Source organism: Lagopus muta, chromosome 15, assembly GCF_023343835.1.
Source record: "Lagopus muta isolate bLagMut1 chromosome 15, bLagMut1 primary, whole genome shotgun sequence".
Taxonomy (NCBI): domain Eukaryota; kingdom Metazoa; phylum Chordata; class Aves; order Galliformes; family Phasianidae; genus Lagopus; species Lagopus muta.
The window spans coordinates 7,143,454-7,165,594 of record NC_064447.1 but is presented as its reverse complement, the minus strand read 5'-3'; the positions used below and the strand labels follow the sequence as shown (position 1 = coordinate 7,165,594).

At 44.0% G+C, this 22,141-nt stretch overlaps 1 protein-coding gene and 1 long non-coding RNA gene across 5 annotated transcripts in view; one reads left to right on the top strand and one right to left on the bottom strand.

Moving 5' to 3' along the window:
* The window catches only part of XYLT1 (xylosyltransferase 1), a 151,839-nt gene extending 143,870 nt beyond the window's left edge, over positions 1-7,969 (top strand). For all 3 annotated transcript variants that reach the window (XM_048961815.1, XM_048961813.1, XM_048961816.1), the window contains exon 11: positions 211-7,969. In XM_048961815.1, coding sequence (XP_048817772.1) covers positions 211-533 — 323 coding nt within the window. In that variant the 3' untranslated portion in view covers positions 534-7,969. The remainder of the gene's footprint in view (positions 1-210) is intronic.
* Positions 5,602-22,141, bottom strand: part of LOC125700715 (uncharacterized) — a 141,645-nt gene continuing 125,105 nt past the window's right edge. Inside the window, exons 3-8 of one of the 2 annotated variants that reach the window (XR_007380029.1) lie at positions 18,341-18,525; positions 16,014-16,176; positions 12,576-12,669; positions 11,796-11,918; positions 8,870-9,033; positions 5,602-5,689 (exon numbers count right to left, since the gene is read on the bottom strand). This is a non-coding gene — a long non-coding RNA (uncharacterized LOC125700715). The remainder of the gene's footprint in view (positions 5,690-8,869; positions 9,034-11,795; positions 11,919-12,575; positions 12,670-16,013; positions 16,177-18,340; positions 18,526-22,141) is intronic. The other variant, XR_007380028.1, reaches the window with a different exon arrangement.

Genomic DNA, 22,141 nt, shown 5'->3' with positions numbered 1-22,141 from the left:
ATCTGCAGGCCTCCTCTTGGGGAGAGAGACAACATCGGCTTTTCCTGAATGCAAAATAAGTTCCTCACAGGACGGAACTGCACATTGCCCAGGCTCCAGCTATGGGCAGGAGCTGCGAGGCTGGGCCCGCCTTTTAGTTGTGCTGAACCCTTAAACCCCAAAGGTTTTCTTCAACACTCTAATTTTGTGGTTTGTTTCTGCCTTCTCCAGAGGAAGCCATGAAATATCACAGCGGGCCTCCAAAGAATGCATACATGGAGCAGAGCTTCCAAGGCTTGAACCCAGTCTTAAACATTCCTGTCAGCGCTGCTCGCGTGGATCAGGCCAAGAGGAACGCGGCGCTGGTAGGCGCCCGGCTGGACGCCTGGGTGGACTCACTGGTCAGCAGCGTCTGGTCGGCCGTGGACATCTGCAGCACTGGCCCCACCGCCTGCCCCGTCATGCAGGCCTGCACCCAGACTGCCTGGAGCTCCCTGAGCCCCGACCCCAAGTCCGAGCTGGGCCCCGTCAAACCCGATGGTCGCTTGAGGTAGCAGCCAGTACGCCTCCTTCGGCATAGGGTCTTAAAAGGGAATCGAACCTTGCTCCAACACGAATCTCATGCTAGGTTTCACCTAAGGGAACGTTATACTTTTTTGTTACATATTGCAATGTAATTATTTCTTAAAAAATAATCTGACAAGGCCTTTGGCACTGCTCTCTCCATCAGTTCCGTTGGAGTGGCTTGGCTCAACGTGTGGGCCTCAAAGCAGCAGCAGCAGTGAGCCATGGAGAGGGCAGTGAGGGAACAGCTGCTGAAAGTGGTGTTTTTTAAAAATAAATTTGTCTGTACCTCTGCTGTTTCATAGGCTTTAATTATTTTGCTACCATAAATAAATCACAGCAAAATTCCCTTCTATTTATGCTTCCTGGGGAGGTTGGTTACTGCAGGCTGTATCCCATATGGCCGGATTACCTTACAGAACGTGAAATAATTATGGTACACCCTCATTATTATTTTTTGTATGTAACATAAAGTAATTCTGGACACAGCTAACTGCTGTGCTGTCTGTGTCATCCTAGTTAGGGAATGTGAGCCAAAGCAAGGGCCTTCAGATTACATTCAGAGGTTTTCAGACCAATTTCGTGATAAACTCTACGTGGCACTGGTGTTTGGCAGCATCAGCTTTTCATTTCTCATGTAGTCAGGTTCAGGATCTGGCTACTTCAAATATTATTTTGAAAGACCAAGAAGCAGTCTGGATTCAGACCTTTGGAATGTGCAGGGTCTTTCTAAGCTCACCAGCACTCCGTATTTTGCAGACTTCCTGCACAGAAGTGTGTGTATCACTGGGCGTAGATTGGGCAGTGACTGCTTACTTTTGCTGTATTTTCTCAAGCAGTGGAGTTGCTCAGTACCAGTAAAACAGTGGCATTTGCCCTTGCGGTTTAGAGTCGGAGATTATTTTTATCAGTGAGAGCAAGATTGGAACCTAAATCTGCAACACATTTCTTCCTTAAGTAGTGACAAATAAGTCTTAACACTAATATCCTCCTTTGGTCTCAGATCTGCTAGCTCTGCGTGAAGAAGGGTATTAAAATTTGTCAGGGCACCTAGAAAGCTGAGCAGGATATCAGAGTTCCTGACCAAAGCTGGACATGAAGGAGAGCAATACCTTGCTTCTCAGTGCTCTTGCTTTATTCTCTCAGAAAACTCTACCCTCCCCTGTCCTTAGAGTTTCTAGCAGGCTGCTTCCTGTTTGAAATAGGAATCTGTTGCATCACTTTTAGCTGCATTTTCTACAGCATCAAGAGACTTCACTTTCTTATATTCCAAGAACTTCGTATAATATAAGTTTTATGTAGATTCATCTCCAACAGATGCATTTTGCATTTACATAAAACATGCACTTTGTTGTTGTTGCTGCGGTAATCTCTTGACCCAAGAAAGCTATTAAGTGCTATTGGGTTAATTAGGAACAAAATCTTGTTGATTTAAACAGCAAGGTATCTGTTTACCCTTGTGTGTGTATGTCTAGCTCTCATTCCTGCTGATGAGAGTTAAGCTTCCACACCAGGAGGGAAATAGACCCTTAAATCATTCCATAATCGCATCTCACAGAGAGGTTGAATTCCCTTTTAAACAGTGCTTGCAAGATGTCCATGACACAGAGATTCCAGCAGCTCCTTCTGTCTCTCTCCATAGCGTTGGTTTAAAGCTACTTGCAGTTTGCTTTGGACTTGAAATTGCAGTGTCAGCTGTGCTGGCATGAAGGCAGAGCATTGAAGTGTTTATCTGGCATGAAAATGGATGCATAGAAGGAACAATTTAGGTATTTATTATTTATGTTTTAGTCAATGACTAATTAGTAGGTGCTGCTTTTGCAGCTTGAAGATTATGTTATCTTACTAACTGAAGCTGCCTTTATTAAGAAAAGGCCTTCCTCCCCTCACATCTCCCTTTCTTTCTTTTTCCTCATTCTGACACTCATGAGAGCTCTAGGTTTAGGAAAGCTTGTAGCAATGAGAGCTGGTTGAAATATCTCAGTCAAAATAATGTTCCTGCTTTTCAACTGGCTCTAGAGGCAAATGTGTTTAAAACCAGGTTTGCCAACAGGTTTATATGATAGCAATGCGGTATTATTACTTACTCAGTATGTTTTTGATTTTTTTCTTTTTTAGCAGTGCTTGTTTTCAATCTAACATTCCATCGTGAAGTTGAGATTCTCTGGGGGCCTCCAGTCCTCACTGAGGAATCCATCCAGGGCTTCAGTCACATGGCAATGGCAGCTGCACAGTCAGAGCCCTGTGGATAAATGGAGAGCTAGTTAGGGCACACCATTAACAACCCCATCAGTGATTGTTCTCAGTACAGCTGCTGGGGTACTCACAGGCTGCTCAGTCTGTCTTGCACATTGGCATGTGTGTAAGGGTGCATCCACACACACATGCAGATAACTTGATTTTTAAATTTGATACTTTTTTATTCTTAAACAGGAGTGTTTTTAATTACTTTGTTAGGAAACTCTCATTGTTAACTAGATGAAACAGAAGGTGACAACAACGCAGGCTTCTGTGGCTAGAAGAAAATCTGCCAGTCATTCTAAATGTAAGGCACAGATTAGTTTGCTGTAGTTCAGAAAGGGAGAAGAACTCAAGTGGTTGCTGAAGTATCTACTTACATTGTATCCTAGTTTTTTTTTAATATTAGTTTGTTTTCTGAAAGACAAAAAGCTCAAAGAAGTTGAGTAGCAAGCTGGCACTCCCAGTGCTGCTGTTACAGCATCAGCTTGAAACAAGAGGTCCTGCAGTCCTTCCTCAGGCAAAGCTTTCACAGGGTGCTGATCCTGAGTAAGGGCTCCAGAGTCAAGTAAAAGGGTGAGACAGTATGCTATCAGTAAATACTGTATGTGTTTGAAATCCTCAGTGGCTGAGCTGCTGTGTTTGGAACGTCATCTGGTGTGAGTGTTGAGCTTTGGACCTACACAACAGCATCTGCTGTAGCTGTCAGTATGTAGGCTCAGACAGAGGTCCTGTAGAGATAAGTCTAAGCTGGGAAGTGCTGTAATGGTGCAGCAAGCCCTGTGGATGCAAGACTTGTTCCATCAGGAATCAGAGCTTGCTCCAACCAAGTGGCTGTGGTGGTGCTGCTGAATAGCTTTTCTGGTCCTGAAATGGCAGGCACTTGTAGCCTGGGTGAATATCATATATTGTTAGAAGAGAATAACTTCACAGATCTTACATTTGGTGAAAAGGAGAATTCAGAGCAGGAGCCCACAGTTCGTATAAAACAACCAAGTTGTGCATCGCCATCTGAGTGTGCTGGTGTCATTTTCCAATCATGCTGGCCATTCCTTGCTGAATGGGACTCCAGCTGAAAGCCAGCTTTGATCAGAATCCCTTCTGTGGCAAAGGAATGGGTTTCCATATGCGTGCATTTGCCCTCTGTGTGTAATGCTTTGCTCATTTAAATGCTGTGCCTGCTCTGCACAGTAGCCGTGGAACATTTCTGTGATCAATCTGAATTACACAGAAAGGAAACGTGGCCAAATGCAGAACTTCTACATACATGATTTAATGAATTACATCCAAAGTCGGTCTTAGTGATATGCAAACCTGTTTATATGGTAATGTTAAACCTTGAGGCAAATAGAAACAGCTCACATGACAGTTTATTTTTCGAGGTGTCCAATTCTTTCTTTGATAACGTTTGGACATTAAGCGATTGTATTTATATTTCCATTTTCTGATATTCAAAGGCCTCTTAGAGTTGAAATTATGCCTTCATTTTTTGTGCTCTCAGCAAGCAGGGAATTTTAACAACCCCTCCATGATGGCAAGTATTATACAAGGAAGTCTATCTGTCTCTCTCTTGCTCAGTCTTCATTACCACTGAGCCTAGACATGGAGGTGTACGCATTTGTGTTACAGAGCGGCTTTCCTAGGTATCAGCTTTAATGCACAATGCATGTGTAGTTGTTTAACAACTTAACAATGATCCTGCAAGACCAACAGAAGGACCAACTAATGTTTATTCACCTTCTGTCCATCTCCTACAGCACTAATCACAATATTAACGAAGTCTCAGTCTCATATTGTAATGACCAGAGCAGTGAGTCAGAGCTGGAATATTCTAAACCTGACTGAAGGGAGAGGCAGAAGACAAAGAAGGTGCTGAAACTGCAAAAGTTTGACACGGTTGTGCAGCAACAACACTTTGAATAAAATGAGCACCTTCTTTTCTGCACAGCAAGCCTGAGAAATGCTGATACCATGAGATCTTAGTTTTGACTTCCCAGATAAAAATAAAACAAAATCCAGATTTTAATTGTGGTCAGACAATGAGGACCAACTTTTGTTGATTTCCGCAGTTCTCTTCTTTCATCACAGCTGTCAGAGAGCTGCCAGCTTGCTGCTGGCTATCACACCCTCCTCATTTTCCCAGCTCCCAGGGCTTCAGGACTTGGCCAGATGGAACCTTGGCTAACTCCATTGCTTTCTGTTGGGCAGGAAGTTTTGTACTCGTGTGAGCCAAATCCCTTAGGCATCATCAAAACCCCTAGTTGTAAATCAGAAAAGTTTGCTTTTTAGAGCAGCCTTCAGTCAGCTCACTACTAATATATGTGAAGGAATCTGAAAAAATGACAGCAAGTACCTTTTCCCAATTCTTGGGGCATGGTTATTTAAGGTATGTAATAGTGGGTTTGGTTATTTCATCAGCAAAGACTGAGTTGGTAGAAAGCAGCGCTGTGTCCCACTGTCCTTAGCTTCAGTCTGGCAGTGAGAAGATAATGATATCCATGTGCTTTCATTGCATCTATTCAAGGCCTCCAAGATAGTCTTAAGGATTCTTAGGACACTGCATTAAACCCATATTCAATGGCAATTGAAAGCACTGGCCGACATCCGTGAGCAGAGTAGGAGCCAGCTGGCGCTGGAGGGGTGGGACGCTGCCCTTTGGGGCCCAGCAGCAGTTCCTGGGACAGGAGGCCCAGTCACACAGGGTGGCGGCTGCCGCTGCACAGAGAAGCAAAACCAGTGTGGAAGAGGGCAGGCAGGAAGCTGCAGACAACATGGCAGACAGAGCCTTAGCAAGTGTGGGAAGGGCTGTATTGGGAAATACCTTTCTTCCTGTAGACTGTTCAAGAGCTCCCTGCAGAGGTGCAGCACGGGACAGGCTGGCTTTTGAAGGCCTTCATCATCACCACCACTGTAAGGAAAAGAGGAATCAGGCTGAGAGCACTGAAAATTGAGGCAACGAGATCTTACAGCCTATGTCACCCAGGACCACAACAGCATTAGGTCTCCTGCAGTCGAGCAATTAACCCTCACAATGTGAGGCTGCAGGTACTGTGTTGATTTTGCTCCTTTTTACTACCAGTAGCTCATAGATCACTCTGCTCTTTGCTTCTGCCTTGGTTACCTTCTTTTGCTCATGGTGCTATCACAGCTGCTACCTCACTGTGTCTGCAAACATGTTTACCTGATAACAACAAAAAAAGGTACCAGAAGTCTCCTTGAACTGAATGTACAATCTATGCAAATTCTCTTTCTACTTTGTTAAAACCTAGAAGTATTACTTGTAACCTTGCCAAATAAACAGCAAGATACTGTACAGGTGCCTCTGATAACAGAGTGACAATTCTAGGCGCGGTTCATTGCGCTGCATTTGTATATTGTAATGACTTTGCTTGTCTTTGGTTCTGTTGTAATTAACACCCTCAATCGAGAAGATAGTAATCTCTTGCTAGGGGAGCGCCTTCAGTTTGCTGGGAATATTCTGCAGGATGACTGTGGCATTTATTTTCCTACTTAGATCCAAAAGAAAGCACAGACGTGTTGGCCAGAATTCGGGTGGTGGTTCAGATTTTCTCTGGGTGAAGCCTATTGGCTTTGAATTGCTCAGTGTCTGTTCCCATTGTGGCATTCAGTGTGTGCAGCCCCTCAAAGAAAGCCTTACTTTCATCCTTTCTAAATGTGGCCTTAAACTGTGTTAGAAAGTTAGGTGTTGTCTGTGTCTTGCTCACTTTTTCTGTTTGTTGTGGAAGGAATAAAAGGCACCTTGAGGTTTCTATTACAGCTCAGTTGTGTTGCTGTCAGCTTACACTTCACAAATACAATAGAAATTGCTTACAAATGCAGTCTTTAAGGGAAGAAAATGACCTTCCCTTTGGGCAAAGGAAGGCTCAGAAGTTCATATAAACCCTAGGAAATTATGAGCTCTGTCTCTTGCAATTTACGGTAGATAAGGAAGGTTGATTTAATTACCTACAAAGTGCAGACATAATAGCTTTTTATTTATCTTCAGACTGTAACAGGACAGACTGCTCTCAGATGCATGAGACAAATACTGGAGCAGTGTCACTCATTTTGGCAGAGCGCAGCAGCATTCGTGTCAGATTTGTACTTGTAACTGAGAGAAGATGCTTCCTAACGGTACGGTCTTAAAATGTGAAGAACGTCACCACGAGGGGCCAGATTTTGAGTGGTGGTTGGGAATCTAACAGTAGGCATAGAAGACAGAGGAGTCTGGCTGTACCATCAAAGTTACAAATGCACTTCCAAAAAATCTGGCCTCTGGAGCTTTATCCAAAGGTTGTCCAAGTCTGCAGAGGCCAAAACTTCTGCTAAGGCTTGGGTATGTTGGGTTTCATTGCTGCTGTTCTCCAAGGAATACTGTCATGTTTCAGTAGCACCAATATTCCCGGCAGGCTGCAGTGCTTGTAGGAATCTCATATCCTACCCTGTTTCAGTATCCTGATGCATATACAACCCAAAGGCAAATGAGAAGGTTTACACAGCAAGCAAGAATTGTGAAACAAAAATAACTGAATTGAGTTAATTAAATGATTTTTCTGACTTTGTTATTTTGGTTTTGTTTGGGGTTGATTGGATTTTTGTATTTCCTAACATAGTCCATAATAAGTTATTCCTATTCTGTCATTTTCAAAGACTGGTGGTAATATAGTTTTAAGAAATAACTATTTTGTTACAGATCATAATATGCATAAAGCTGTACAGAAATATTTTGTAAGCTATTGAATAGGGAGAAAAAAACATGTATATACAGCAAAGTTTAAAAAAAATTGGAAATTCAAATGGAACACACTGAAAGATGTAGATATTTTGCTATTTATTTAAAGGAGTATTTTATGAGATATTGAAATGTCTTAAAATTGACTGGTGATCAAAGTTCAAAGTCAGAATGCTTTTCTTGTAGTAGAATGTGATTTTCAGCAATTATTGCACTACCCGTTTTTGCACCCTCTTGTCTTTCATTTAGCAGAAAACAACGTGCCTTAGCTGTATTCTTTGTCGATGGGAGTTTGGTTTTTTTGTCCAATAAAGCAAATTTTTTTGCAGAAAATGAAATGGATGTACTAAATACTGTATTATACCAAAAACACTGCAGTTGTATATAAATGCTTTCTGTCATACTGTGTTTTCAGATGCAGAATTTTAAAATAAAAAAAAAAAGCTGTCTTTAGGAGTGGATGTACACGTGTTATTTAAGCTCACTAAGGGAAGTCTTTATTCCAAGAGAACTTCATTATTTGCTGATATTTAGGAGTAAAAATGGAATGAAGCATTACTGATTTGTGATCCCCATGCTGATGCTAATTGCTGCCCAGTGAGTCTTTTCTTAGGCTCCATTTTGCAGCCATAGTAATTATAGAGGAGACTTTCACTGTTGGTCAAGATGATGGCTTGCACTTGTCAGGGCTCATGTCACCACCAGTAAGAGCACTGGGAGGCAGAAGATGGACACCCCAGTGCTCCCAGTACTGCCCACAAGGCCCAGAGACGGGTCCAAACTTTTTGAGCCAATCACAGATGGCTGCTGTTGGGCCTCTTCCAAACAAACCAAGGCATGGTAGGCAGAGGGGGTAGAAAGGGATTGAGAAAAAGCCTGTTGCAGCTCTCTCTTCTAAAGACAGCTACTGATGAAGTGCACTGAAGTTTCTCCCATCCATCCCCAAAGCATTCATCATCACTAAAGGAAGGTCACAGACATACAAATGGAAGCTGTGTGTAGCAACAGGAATTAATGTGAAGGCCTCCTGGTTACAGGAACAGCAAAGTCTGTCCTTTGTCTCTGCTGAGAGGATGAGCTCAGACAGACACACTTCTTCCACAGTTCCCCCACATGTGTTAAGGACACAAATTAGCCATTGTTTAATGGCCACCTGCTATAAGCACTTAACAGGCTCCAGTCTAAGCATGGGTTTCTTAAAGCTGCTTCTATAGGTTATGCTGAGGAAAACACCTAAATTCTCCTACAAGCGGGGTGTATCTAAAACAGGCTTCTCATGATGCATTGCGAGTTTCTCTCCTAGTGCTGCTTTTTTGATGTGGGATGCCTGAGAAAAAAAAACCCATCCTTGATGACCTTCCAAAAGTCTCTGACACCATCAGGAGTCTGCGTGACTTTTTCATGCACCCCCAAGCAGTGCTGCAGGTTCTCTTGGCAGCCAGAGCTGCTTTTGATCTTCTGTTTTCTTTTCACCTGCTGTTCTGGAATTCCACTTTTTTGGCACTTAGATGCAATGAGGTCTGCTGAAACAGAGAGGGAACACAGTGCTAATATTTTAGTCCTGGCACAAAGAAAAGATTTTCTGTAGAAGGGAGAAAAATAACAAAACAGTCTGCTCTCAGTACTGAAGCCTGGTTTTATTTATATATAGCATAAGCATGCTGCTTTTTCTTTTTTCCTAGCTGAAAAGCTCAGCCTTTGTTTTAATTGTCTCCAAATGTGTCATCGGCCTTAACTTAAAAAAAGAAAAAAATCAAGCTACCAGGTGCTCATGCATTTTGCTTTCTTAGCAAACTTCAGCTAGGAGCTGAACGTTCCTTGTGGTTATGCACAAAAAGCCCAATGCATCACAGAAAGATCTGTCTGCAGCACCATGCTCACAGCCATGAGCTCAATGGACCACATAGCTTTGTCTCATTGAGATCACAATGTCATCAGTTTGTTGGGTTTTCTTTTCATCTGCCATGCCTAATCTGTCTGATCATCGTTAGTAGTTATACAGAGTAGAGCATACTTTTAATTCACAGTATCAACTCAAATTGTTTTGCAGATCAGGTGCCAGTAAGAAAGCACAAGAAGCCAAGCGTAATGAGGTATTTCATTGCCTTGACAATAGGGATTTCTTTGCAGTGCCTGGATATTTGACTTTTTTTCATCTATTACTAAAGAATCTGTAGCCTGATTTCTAAAAAAAGAGTCCATAAAAGATGAAAAAGTGAGAGATTCATGAGGTCCTACTATACTTCAAAAACAGACAGGTAACTTTTTATTCTCTCACGAAGGATGACCTTGGCTGTTGTGGTGCCACATCGGCACTTGGGCACGATTTCTGCCTTCCCCTGGCAGCCCTGGCTTGTTTTGGGCAGCCCTCAAGCTACGTGGTTTCATGCCAGGTTCCTAATGCCGTGCTAGAGGAGTCTCAGCCCCATATTTGTTTTACATTTATATGATCCAAAATGGTGCTGCTGTGGTCCCTACTGGGTCTTTTGTCAGTCTGCCCAAGTGGAAATGAAAAGCTGCTTGAAATGCAGCAGGAATAAGACACAGCCCTGCATTATAAATAAATAAAAATAGAAGAAAAATATATTCCTTTAACCTGAGAAGAGAATGGTGGTTTGGACACCAAGAACATCAAAGGTGTTGAACAGCTGTTAGTGCCAAATCTTGTGACACAAGATGTGTTGCTAGGTTGTGGTCAGTTCCTGCAGGTTTGGGTATTGTGAAGAGTTGCATCTTCGCAGCCCAGCCCTACATGAGCCACTTGCAGGGGCTGCTCACATTCCCACTGCCATAAGCAGCTGGCAGCACGGCCACAGAGCAGCCACAGCCTCGGGCACTTCAGTACTGCAGTGCACAGCCTTCAGGCTGGAGCAGTATTTCTCTCACATATTAATGAGCTATAATAATTTAGTTCTCTTAGTCTGCTTCTCTAATTGTTCTGTTTTTCTTTTTTCTTTTTTTTCATAAATAGACCGTGCATAAAAGATTTCACTAGAAACATAAAGTAGATTTTAATGCCATCTCATTTATGAACGTCTATCGCTGGGTACATATGGCCAGGAAATGAAAGTCTTCTTACAACAGATTAATAGCCAAGATCAAATGTTTCACTTTCTAATAAAGTCCGCCTATATGTGCTTTTAATTCCTTGCTCAATTTCAATTTAAAAGGACTTTTTTTGTGCATTGAAAGCAAGCCCCTGCCTGCCACACCATCCCTTGGTTTCCCATCGCTGCTCACTGATGGTTTGCTTTTATTAGCAGCTGGCTCCAGCCCTGGCCCTTCAGAAGAAGAAATAACTTTTGCCTCCAGATAAAACAAAAAAGGACATGAGCTCATCAGCAGCAGGCCGTGGCCAGGGGTGGGGCAGGCAGCAGCCCCCAGAGGGACCCACTGGGCAGCACTCCCATCACCACACAGTCACCTCCCATCTCTCTCCTGGGGTGCCAGCGCTGGGCTGCTTTCTGAGCTCCACCACAGTCCTTTCTTTTTATGTGGATAAGTGCTGAATTAGTTTGCTCATTCGTTTAGCTAATTAACATAAATTACACTGGTTTCAATATGAGAACTCATTAAATAGTAGCAAAATGCTATACTTTTTAATTTAGCATGCCTCTGCATGTATGTTGATCAGTACCAAAGTGAACTTGATGCCATGTATCCAGTGAATGAAACGACACTGATTTGTGCCAGCTGCCTCCTGACCCAACCTCAAAACAAAAAATCTTTTTCTCCCTGCCTTCATCCAGCCTTGAAGATGCTACAAAACAAACCAAAGAGTACCAACAGGAGCCTAACATGGCAGCAGTGCCACTGGTTTATTTTCAGTCCCACTCTCTAGCCAGCACAGCTACATGCCACACACCAGGCAGGGCTCAGGGTGTGTGACAACAGCACTGCCACAGTGGAGCCCAGAATTCCCCCATCCCTCCCTTCCTTCTGCTGACTGCAAGAAGATGTTGAGGCTGCCTTCACCTGGTTGGGACAGCAGGTCATCACTCCTGAGCTCTCAGAAGAGGTTTTTTTAAGAGGGAAATCCTTAAACTGCATGCATTGCAAGGGCTGCCTGCCTTGTTCTGCTGTGCTTCTGATGCCTGGGCATGGAAAAAGAATGGGGACACTCAGCACTGTACCTACCCTTAAAAGGGGGGCACCTGCAGAGCTTCCCTGTGCAGCAGAACAAAACACGAACTGGCCAGCAATGGTGTTGCACATTAGAGGAATACTTGCAAGGCTTAAGATTTCCTTTTCTCTGTTCTAGTCTGAGAAAAGTATTACTAACCTTGATGGTGCAGCTCTCACACAAGCAGGCTGATTTCTGTTTGCCTGATGCTTTGGCTCGATTGCGGCCTGTCCTCTGCTTCCTCTTCTCACTAGAATTCACTTAGGACGTCTGCCGAATTGACTGAATCAACAACAAAAAATGCTGATTACTTCTAACATAGTGAAATAACCCAAAACCAATGAAAAGAGGAAACTAACAGTGCAGCAGTTTGTGTCCTCTGACAATAAGATCTACGTGGTCAGTCGGGTGGCTCTGCAGAAACCTGAGCATTATCCAGCAGCTATACCAAGCAAAAGCACCATTGCTTTTTTTTTTCTTTTGATATTTGATATAAATCACATAAAACTTCAGTCAGAACACACTCTAAAATACAACTGCAATGCAATTTTAATAAATCTCTCCCTGTCTCATGCACTACACACCCCAGTGTGTAGTGTACACACCTCAGCATCAGCCACTTAACTTGACAAGAAGCATCTGTAAAGAATGCACAAATCGTGTAGGAAATGATGGCACCAAGTCCATGCCTTTTCCCATCCTGAGCACTTAAAAATAAGGGGGCAAGTGGAAACAGCTCAGATGCATGCCAGGAGCACAGCATGGGGGATTTCAGTTGTCTTTCTTTTCCTCTATTAATTCCTAAGTCTGCAGCCTTCAAGTGCTGCGATGGCCTGAGGGCTCTGTGCAGGTACACACAAACCTCAGCTGAACAGTGCTGAGCAGCACAACATTTTCTCTGTAACACTTTTGGCCATGCTGGGATGCAGCCTCCCTTACCTCATCCCTGCAGAGGCGTTCGGTGACATGGGGTAGAAGGAGAACCTCAGATAACCTGTTCTCATTTGGATTTCACCAAAGCCAGGCCTGGAAGCTGGAAGCAGATTTTGACACATACATGTTAGGGAAACAGCAGTCAATACACTGATGAGAAGGATTCCTTTTTCAGACAGGTTTCAACAGGAGCTTGTGAGTTTTGCTTACTATATGTGACTTCTTAACTATTCTGACAAAGCAAAGATGAGTGACAGTGCTGTCATGGCCAAACACAGCAGGGAGCTGTGCACCAGGCAGCACAGCACCAGGACACGATGGCCTTGCATCAGTTTGCTGTGCTGAAGTCCTTGTGCTTGTGTTTAAATTTTTTACTCCAGAAATCAGGAATTAGCAGACTCTAGGCATTATTCCCATTTGCTGTGGTCCATGTGTCCTGTGCTGGACTAAGGCAGGCTTCATGCCCAGTATAAGGCGATAGAGATCAGCTTGGGGGTGGAGGAAATCTTGTTTTATATCTGAGAATGTACTCAGCTGAGCAAAGTCAGATTATTTGATTGCTCCCTTGCTTTGCATAACTTCACTGCCTGAAGGAGGACCGAATGCCAGTAAGAATGAAGCGTAACGTTGAATCTCACTGTTTCTTCAGATGAAACAAAATGCTCTTAACTACAGAAGCCCTTTTCATTATCTGAGCTTTCATCTAATATTAATGACCCACCCTAGAGAATTACAAGCATGGCTGAATTGCCAGCACCTGGCTCACAGCATCTGCGTGTGTGCAGAGCCTCAGTGGTGTCACTTGCTGGCATTATCTCACACTATTTTACATGGGGACAACACTTCAAAGAGTCAGCATGGAGCACTCAGCACTGAAATGTGTGTCCAACCAGTTACATGGGTGCCTCATATTTTGTCATCGGCAGCTCTACGTTTGGTCTGAATTTTAAGATACGGATTAAAGGATAAAAGCGAAAGGTTCTGAGGACCCAAGCCAAGTGTGGGTCACTGTTCAGAGTTTCCAGCTGCCATTGTATTTCCAGTGATTTTCAGCATTGCATTTGTATTCCAAAAAAGGTGCAGTTTAGAAAACGTTTTGGAAATGCAAGCTGGTGTTGCAGTTCCCTCACACACACCACGTGCTGCAGCATGGCATCCTCCCTGCTGCCCCCACCGGCACCAGCACTCATTTAGCTGCGTATAAATGAAACATCACTGAACTGACATTCCTTATGAAGGTGCTGAAGCATGATGAGTGGGTTTATGCAAGGTCGTTCCAGCAGGTATGTCCTTTCCTTTTTCTGTTCTTGCACTTTGAGCCCCACTCCTCTACTAGCACTCCAAGAGCTTTCTCAAGACCCTTAATTTGAGGACACTGGGTGCATACCTGACAGATGCCCATCAGTGTGCAGTTGATGCACAGCTTTTAGGCAGTTCATCTTTTTTCATTTGGGCGGAGGGCTACAACAGCCCATCTGCATCTTGTGGCTGCAGCTCGTCACACAGATATTGAGTACCCAATTAGGTTGCCCAAGCACATTGAGTGATTTTGCTTTTTTCCCCACGATGGCTATTGTCAGCAGGGCACAGCCAGCAAAGACAGAGCAGCTGCCTCCTGCAGCTCCTGCTGTGGGCTCTCCGTGCTGGCAGGAGGCTGCCCAGTGCCCCCCTGAGAAATGCATATGGTGTTGGGCCTGACAGGAGATCCTGGCACAAAACCCACATCTAATGAGAAAGAAACGACAGGTTTGCCAGGGAGCTCCTACTTACAGTTGATCAGCTCCTCAGGAGGTTGCAGTCATGCTGCCCCAGGCCGTTTGCAGCTTTGGTCCTACAGATACCTGCAAACACCAGTGGTTCCCAGCTGGCTTTGGGCAGCAATCACTTCATGACAGGGGAGGCAAACTCTCCTGCTGACAAAAACAGGTGCCTGGCTGCATGCCATGGAGTAACCTGGGAGGAGATAACTTCCCCATGAGCAAACACAGGTGGTGGATCCCACAGCACAGGATTCACTGCATCCCAAAGAGCTCCCTCAGCCTGCTTCCCTGCTGATGGACATTTACATATGTTGCTTGTAAGAGCCTCCCGTACTACAGGGAGTGACTCTTCAGGTTACTGGAGTTTTCAGCTGGCTGTGATGCACTTTTACTGCAGGTTCTTCTTTCCTGTGCAGTTTCAGAGTGGCCATCCCAGCACACATTGCAGGTAGGAGTGCTATATCTATAGGTTTCACCCAGTGAGGCAGAGGTCAGGGATCTTCCCTGAACCTTGTGGCAGATGAAGAAATATTTCTGACCTCGTTCATATCTCAGGCTCATTCCCCGCCTGCTGCATCACTCCTTGCCTGTTTTCATAAGGCACAAGAGCTATTTTTAAAAGTCAATTTGGTTTTATTAGTGACAAGGACATAGACAAACACCCTGAACTCTTTGGTTCCCTGTGGGAAGAGCTTTGATTCAGAATCTTGCCATTTATGGGCAGAGTCAAAACTAAGTTCCCAAAAGGGAAATGACATCTTTTAATATTACTTTTCCCCAGGAGCCTCAGGGTCGGGTTCCTGCTGGGTGGGAGAATATAAGAAATCCAGAAAAGATGCTTCCTTGTAGCCCTGCTCTGTCCAATGGCTCAGCCTCCCCTGCGCACATGCTGAGACTCCTCTATACAGCATAAATCTGCCTCTTCCACAGAACCCTTGCATGGTCCCAGGGGCGCCAAACAGCCCCTAAGGCCAGCAGAGCAAAATTAGATTAGGGGGCTGCACAGTGCAGGGGAAAAGATCATTCTTTTTCATGAGCTGATTGTGGATGCTCTCATGAGAGAGCTGCTGCTTCCAGGCCTAACCCTGCGCACTGCAGAACCTTTGTAGGACAGTGCATCTGTAGAATCCGTGTTCTTCGTACTACAAAAACTTATTTTAATTCTTTCACTTTTGAATAAAAAGGATGAAAGAGAATATAAAGAAATATCAACCATTTTCATTCCTCAGTGAATCCTGAGGCTTTCCCATTCACAGGAGCAGGAAATGACTTGGTGCCGCTTTATAAGAAGATGACCAACATTTAAAGGCTTGTTGTTCAAAACAAAAGCCCCCCAAAACCCCAACAACTTCCGTGGCTTGGTTTCCTCAAGTCCTACTTAACTGCACGCTCTTCAGCAACCAGACCTGACATCCACATGCATTATGTGAAGCCACAAAAAGCTGTGGCTTTCTCCAAGCTGTATTTTGAGGGGGGAAATAATATAGAAAGCTTTCTTCCTGTGAGTTATTAACATGAAGCAAATGCATCTGCTTTCCCCATGGCCAGGAGCAATGTCTCCACGGGACTGCACTACTGTGTTCAGCCACCTGGCCTAACGTTGGGCTGAGGGAGGGCGGGTGGATGGGTGGAGGCTCACCACCCTGGAATTTGGGTAACGTTCATATGTTTATGCTGTACTTACAATTATTGTCATTGGTCTCCAGCACATCTTTGCTTTTCAGTCTTGAGAACAGGATGGGAACATTTTCCTTCGGCTATTCCCCCTCAGACAACACAGGCGATATTGAGGCCCTTAGCCTTGCTGCTGGGTTTTGAAGCAGGCCTTTTGGAATATAGTTTAATTTCTGTTTTAAGAAAGGATGAAAGACAAAAAGAAAAAAAAAAAAGACAATTTTAATTTCAATGCAAGAAAAAACTAAACCTTCTTCATGCCAAATGGGAACTGCAGACCATTTCCTTCTTTCCCCTTCTCATCTTTCAGAACCAGCTCAACCTACAGAAGTCTGTCATGTTTCTCCATTTAACCACTGAACAGAGACATCAGAGTCCAGATTAAAATACAAATGGAAACATAACCCTCACTGCACACAGCTCTGTAACACTGAACCTCTCCAGGAATGTCTCACAGCCATTTTCTATTTTCCCAAACACTCCCTATTTATGACTAAAAGCTGATCCCCATTTCCTCAAACACTGTAATGCTGTAAAGCTTTTGTTCTCTTCTAGGTAACTAAAAAGACAGAGAGGAGAAAAAAAAAATAACCAGGAGCACAAATTCCCATCTCTAGGCATCTTTCCCACATTCCAGTGGGATGGAATATCTCACCGAATTATATCCTAATTTGCTGCTGCTGTGCAGTTCCTACCTCCTTGTGATGGGAAACATATATATCCTTTACAGTGTAATAATACCTCTGCCTGATAAAGCAATAAATAATGGGAGATTTAACAATATGTGGCCTTTCCTCCTGCCCTGCAGTTTAGGCTTTGATGCTAATATGTATGCACTTGATTTATTGCCTTGATTTTTTGCCATTGTGAGGAACTCCTACAGTAGGAGGATGAATCTTCCTTACCTGAATGCTCTGTGCATCTGCCATCCCAGTAGCAAGCAGATTCCCTTGCAGGGATGCAGCACAGAGCAGCAATGCAATATGAATACACATCTGTATGCAAAACCCAGCAACAGCTCAATGCCAAGAGGAGGTAAGATAAGTTGTACCAAACAAGAAATCAAAGCAGAAAAAGAGAAGTAAATTATGTCCTTTTTCAAGAATGAAAGCTTTATTTAGCAGTTCCTAGCAATGTATCAATCAGCAGCTTGCACTGATCTCCAAGATGGTGAAAATGCCCCAGAGAAAGAAAGGGGTGAAGCCAGGAGCAGTGTTTCCATTGCACAGGCAGTGCTATGGCATCTGTGCACTGAGGACAAGTCCAAGGTAAAGTGCAGATCCAAATGCTCTAGAAGTGCCAGCCTAGGAGGCAGGGTGGCCTTGAAGACACTGCTAACAATCCAGATAGATACGGAGTCAGTCAGTGACTGCTGCACTGTGTCAGGTAAAACATAACCTAAATTCATATAACATACTTTACATCTGTATGGAAGTAGACTTTGCTGTAAGGTCTCAACAAGCTAAATGAGCACAATAATAGCACATAAAGAATGGAGGAGAGAAGAGAGCAGAACTCATGAGCTAAAATGATCACAGATGAAAGTCAAGAGCCTCCGGCGAGCAGCTGCAGGCTGCTCTGTGCCACATCCACAGGACATATTTATCCCCAGAACAACAGCCTCTCTTCCATGCCTGCACCACCCTGCCAGGAGCTTCACTCCATATGTGTACATTTATTTGTACCAAGACTGTATAAAGTATATACATAGTGGGTAGTGTGGAATAAAACCCCAGGCCCAAACTGGGAGAAAAGAGAAAAGCAGCTTGCAGTGTGCCTGCCTTGGAGGAATGGGACCCCTAGAAGGCACAAGTTCTCATATGGAACTTGGTTACCATATGCAAGAGCAAATCCAAATGCTTGCAGGCAATCTGATTAAAAGCAGACACTTGAACCTCACAAAAAAGCAAACATTAAACTGTTCCATGTTGTACACAAACATAAACAGGCTGGCAATGAAATCCACCTCAATCTCTGAGCATGCAGTCACTTCCCAAACTCAGCACAGATAAAAACAAGTTTCCAACACAAGGGGCAACCTCACGCAGCTCTGGCTCTAGGGAACTTATTTGCTTCCTTCCATCAACTGAAGAGAAGGAATTGTCTCAGCCTCCCCCAGCCTGTGCTGATGGCCACACGAGAGCTGGGTTCCAGCGAATGGGTACATGAAGCACAGGGTTCTGCAGGTACACAAAGATGTCTAATATCCATAGGGCACTTGTGCATGCAAATACCAGCATTCCTGCTGAGCTGCAATGCTCACATAGGACACATAATTGCAGACAGGCATTATTTAGGTTTCTGATGTCTTTGTTCAACTAAATGTCTCATACAAACCTGCACAATGCAGGACGTGAGTAGCTCCTCTGGGACCAGGTAGGTTCGCTTAAGGCCATCAGGATTTGCGCAGCTTGATGCAAGCAACCCAGGGAAGAGGTTTGTCCTTAAATTCAGCTTGATCTAGAGATGTGATGTTGTATGGAAGCATACAGCTCAAGTGTTTCCTTTACGATGCAGATATCCTATAAGACAGATAGAAAGAAAAAATGACTTAATGTAACATTTCTATCAGAGAGCCCCACGAGAACCCTCCAGCCTCAGAATGTTCTGCAGAAGGCATCAGCGCTATCTTTTCCTGTATTTGGCAAATTAGCAGTACATTTTTCACACAACCCTGCTGAAACACTGGTATGAGAAACTGGTGCTTGCAGAAAGCCAGCTTCTGTGATTGCACATCCCCAGAAACTGTAACACGACTGTGCACTGTGCTGATATAGAAGCTGAAATTTTGAATTCTTGGAGCACCAATTCGTGATAGCAAGGAACCTCAGAGAAGTTCTTCTCTATGGAGGTTATGTTATGGCATGCCCAAAAAGCTGCATGTGCATCCCCCTCTCTGCAAATGAGAGCAGTGAGTGGCGGTGAGATCCCAGTGATCTGCAAGACAGCCAGTGCCACAGCCCGACAGTAATGCCAAGCACTGTTAAAGCAAACCCACAGCCCAGGCTGTATAAATACACCTGCTGCAACATGTACAGAAAGACCAGCAGGGAAACTGACACGGCTTTTGTTTCCTCCTGCATGCTGTGTCTGGAGCAGGTGTAGTTCAAAGTTTAATCTCAAGCATCATCACTGAGGCTGCAGAGAAAGCTGGATATTCACAGGAGCACATCCCCAAAAAATTGAGAATAGCTGTATTCACAGCACAACAGGAAAAGCACACTGAAGTACAAATGGGAAACTCTGTTCATCAAGCAAGAGCACCTTAGCATCATGCAATCATTAAGGTTGGAAAAGACCTCTAAGATCATCTAGTCCAACTGCCCACCTATCACAAATATTGCCCACTGACCCATGTCCCTCAGTGCCATCTCTGCTGCTCTTGAACATCTCGAGGGATGGTGACTCCACCACCTCCCTGGGCAGTCTGCTCCAATACTTCACCATTCTGAGCAGAAGTTTTTCCTAATATCCAACCCAAACCTCCTCTGGCACAACTTGAGCCCATCACCTCTTGTCCTTTCACCATTAACCAGAAGAGGCTGACTCCCACATCACCACAACCTCCTTTCAGGAGCTGTAGAGTAGTAAGGCCTCCTCTGAGCCTCCTCTTCTCCAGACTGAACAATCCCAGTCCCCTCAACTGCTTCTCATAAGACTTGAGGGACAAAATTCAGCCACCCCTCCCACCACCTGCATCCTGGTGGTACACAGGCTGCTTTTTGAAAAGCAGGAAAGCACAGCAAGCAATATGGCATGGCTATGGACACGAAGACATGAACCCATCACGTACCTCTGACTCCTAAAGCCAGGCACTGAGTAAATATGGCTGAGTACAGGCAACCCCCTCTGCCTGGCCAGTGGCTCTGTGCCCTTTTACTGAGCTGACAACTGTTTGATTTTCACCCCCAACACACCTGTAGAAACACTGTCTACTCAGTTAGAGGGATTTTCACAGTACTGCCGTTGGTAAGAATGTTCTGTGCAGTGGAAAAGACACAGAGATACCCTCAAAGCCTGCTTTCCTCCATCCTGTGGACAGTTCTTTTGTTAATAACTTTCTCAAGAAAAATGAGACTGCAAATGATTTTTAAATTGTTCTCAAAGGTATACAAGTACTTCATTTTTTGCTGACAGCTTTAATTATTCAGCCTTGCTCAAGCCCCACATTAAACATAATCACAGGAAAGGACTTCCAGCACCGCCAATAATAGCCAATTGTGGAGATGGCATGTTCAGATCAGCAGTGAAAAACAGCTTACACTCTCTGACCTCTACCCAGAGAAATCCTACTGTTGCTATAGCTGCTACCCCGAGCAGAGCAGTATTTCTGTTAGCAGGTTGTGAGAGAAAAGGAAAACACCACCTTTCCTTGAATCATTTCTGTGGTTCCAACTTGTTGTATCTTATCAGTGGACTGAGTACTCATTTACAACACAAATCCATTGAAGAGGTAATTTTTTGTTGAGACACACTTGGCATACATTTCCCATTTACTCCCGTACAGAGGCTGTGATTCTTCAGCATCTTTTAGTCTTATAAAATAAATTCAAACTGGAATGTGACATAGGCAATGGCTGTGCCATAGCCTCCCTTTGGTGCAATCATCTTGTTGGATTTTTACAGCACTTTCTACCTTATGTTTTTAAATCTAGCTTTGAAAGTTATGGATGAAAACAGCAATACCATGCATTTCCTTGGACCTGTACCTGGACACACTTTGGTCCTCATTTCATTCTCCTGTTTCTGCTTCAAAACACCATTCCCCACACCTTTATTTCTGCCTGCATGCCGTTTCCTTTTCTGCCCTCCACGAGTGCCTCCCTATCTACCTCCCTTGGAATCACTGGGGGCCATCATTAACAGCCCCTTTACAGTGACAGAAAGAGGATCCGTTCATTTGATTCTCCTGTCAAAACTGGGGCCTAGAGAGTCAGGAAAAAGAGGATGACCGCAGTTGGGTGATCACCAAGAGGAAGCCCTCCGAGAACAGCAGGACATCAACCCTAAAGAGCTCCTCAAGCGGCCCCACAGTCACTTTCCAGAGATCTAGAAGGATAGAGCAGCTATTGAGCTCTGTAATAGCAACACAGGCCCTTTGGTGTCCTGTCTCCATCCACCAGAACTACAAATCACATCTGCACTTACAGGGATATTTTACCACCAAATACAAAACTGACATTTCTTTTTTATTACTTATGAGAAATTTAAAAAAATAGAACTTTTACTTTTCCTGCTTTTGGGATGAGGCTTTTCAAGTCATCTCAGCTTTTCTGATAGACTTATTACTTGCAATGTGTTGGAAGGTAAAAAATGCAGCCCTGAGCCTTTGGACACTGCATCCAGGAGGATGGAAACCCTCCAAAATGACCCCAAATGTAGAAGTGACCCACAACAAGGAAGAACATCAAAGCCCAAAAGTGAATGTTGTTAAGTGCACAAAATCTTGCTGAGATGGGGTATGAGAGTCACAGTGACAGGACCTTGGTTTGGATAAAGCCAGCAGCTGAGGAGCCCTAAGCTGGTTGGCAAGAGGACATTGCCTTGACTGGAAGGAGTACAGGACCTTACAGCATCTGAGCCAGTCCCTGCCTTGCCCACAAATATTTCCTTAAGTGATTTTCAGTAAGGGAGAAGCTAAATGACCAGGCTGAAAAATAATTAAAAGCTAAGGATAAATGGAAGGATGAACGTGGTGAGAAGCAGGACCTTGCCAGTTCCTTTTGCTGAAAAGTTCAGTCTGGTTCCTGTCTGGCAAAAGTCAGAAACACCAGCTGGGAAATTCACTTAGTTAAGAAGAGAAGGAGGAGTAAGAGTAAGTAATTAAGGTCCACATTATCCTTTGAGGTTGGCATCTACTTTAATTAGCTTGTCTGATCTCTACTTTCTCCTTTAATCCAAGTAGTTTTGAAAGCATTATTACAAGACACGGGTCTCTGTTCTGGTTTACCTCTTGGCCCTACTGTTTATCCAATTAATTTACTTGCTATGTATTTTACATTCCTTTGTCTCCATTTACCAGTTCTCTCTCTCAGCACTGTCTGGTCTTTCTGCCTGTGCTCTCAGCTTCCCCCCTGTGCAATGCATTTGTGTTTGGGGTGGTGCATTTTTAGGAAAGGAATTTCCAATGCTTCTCTT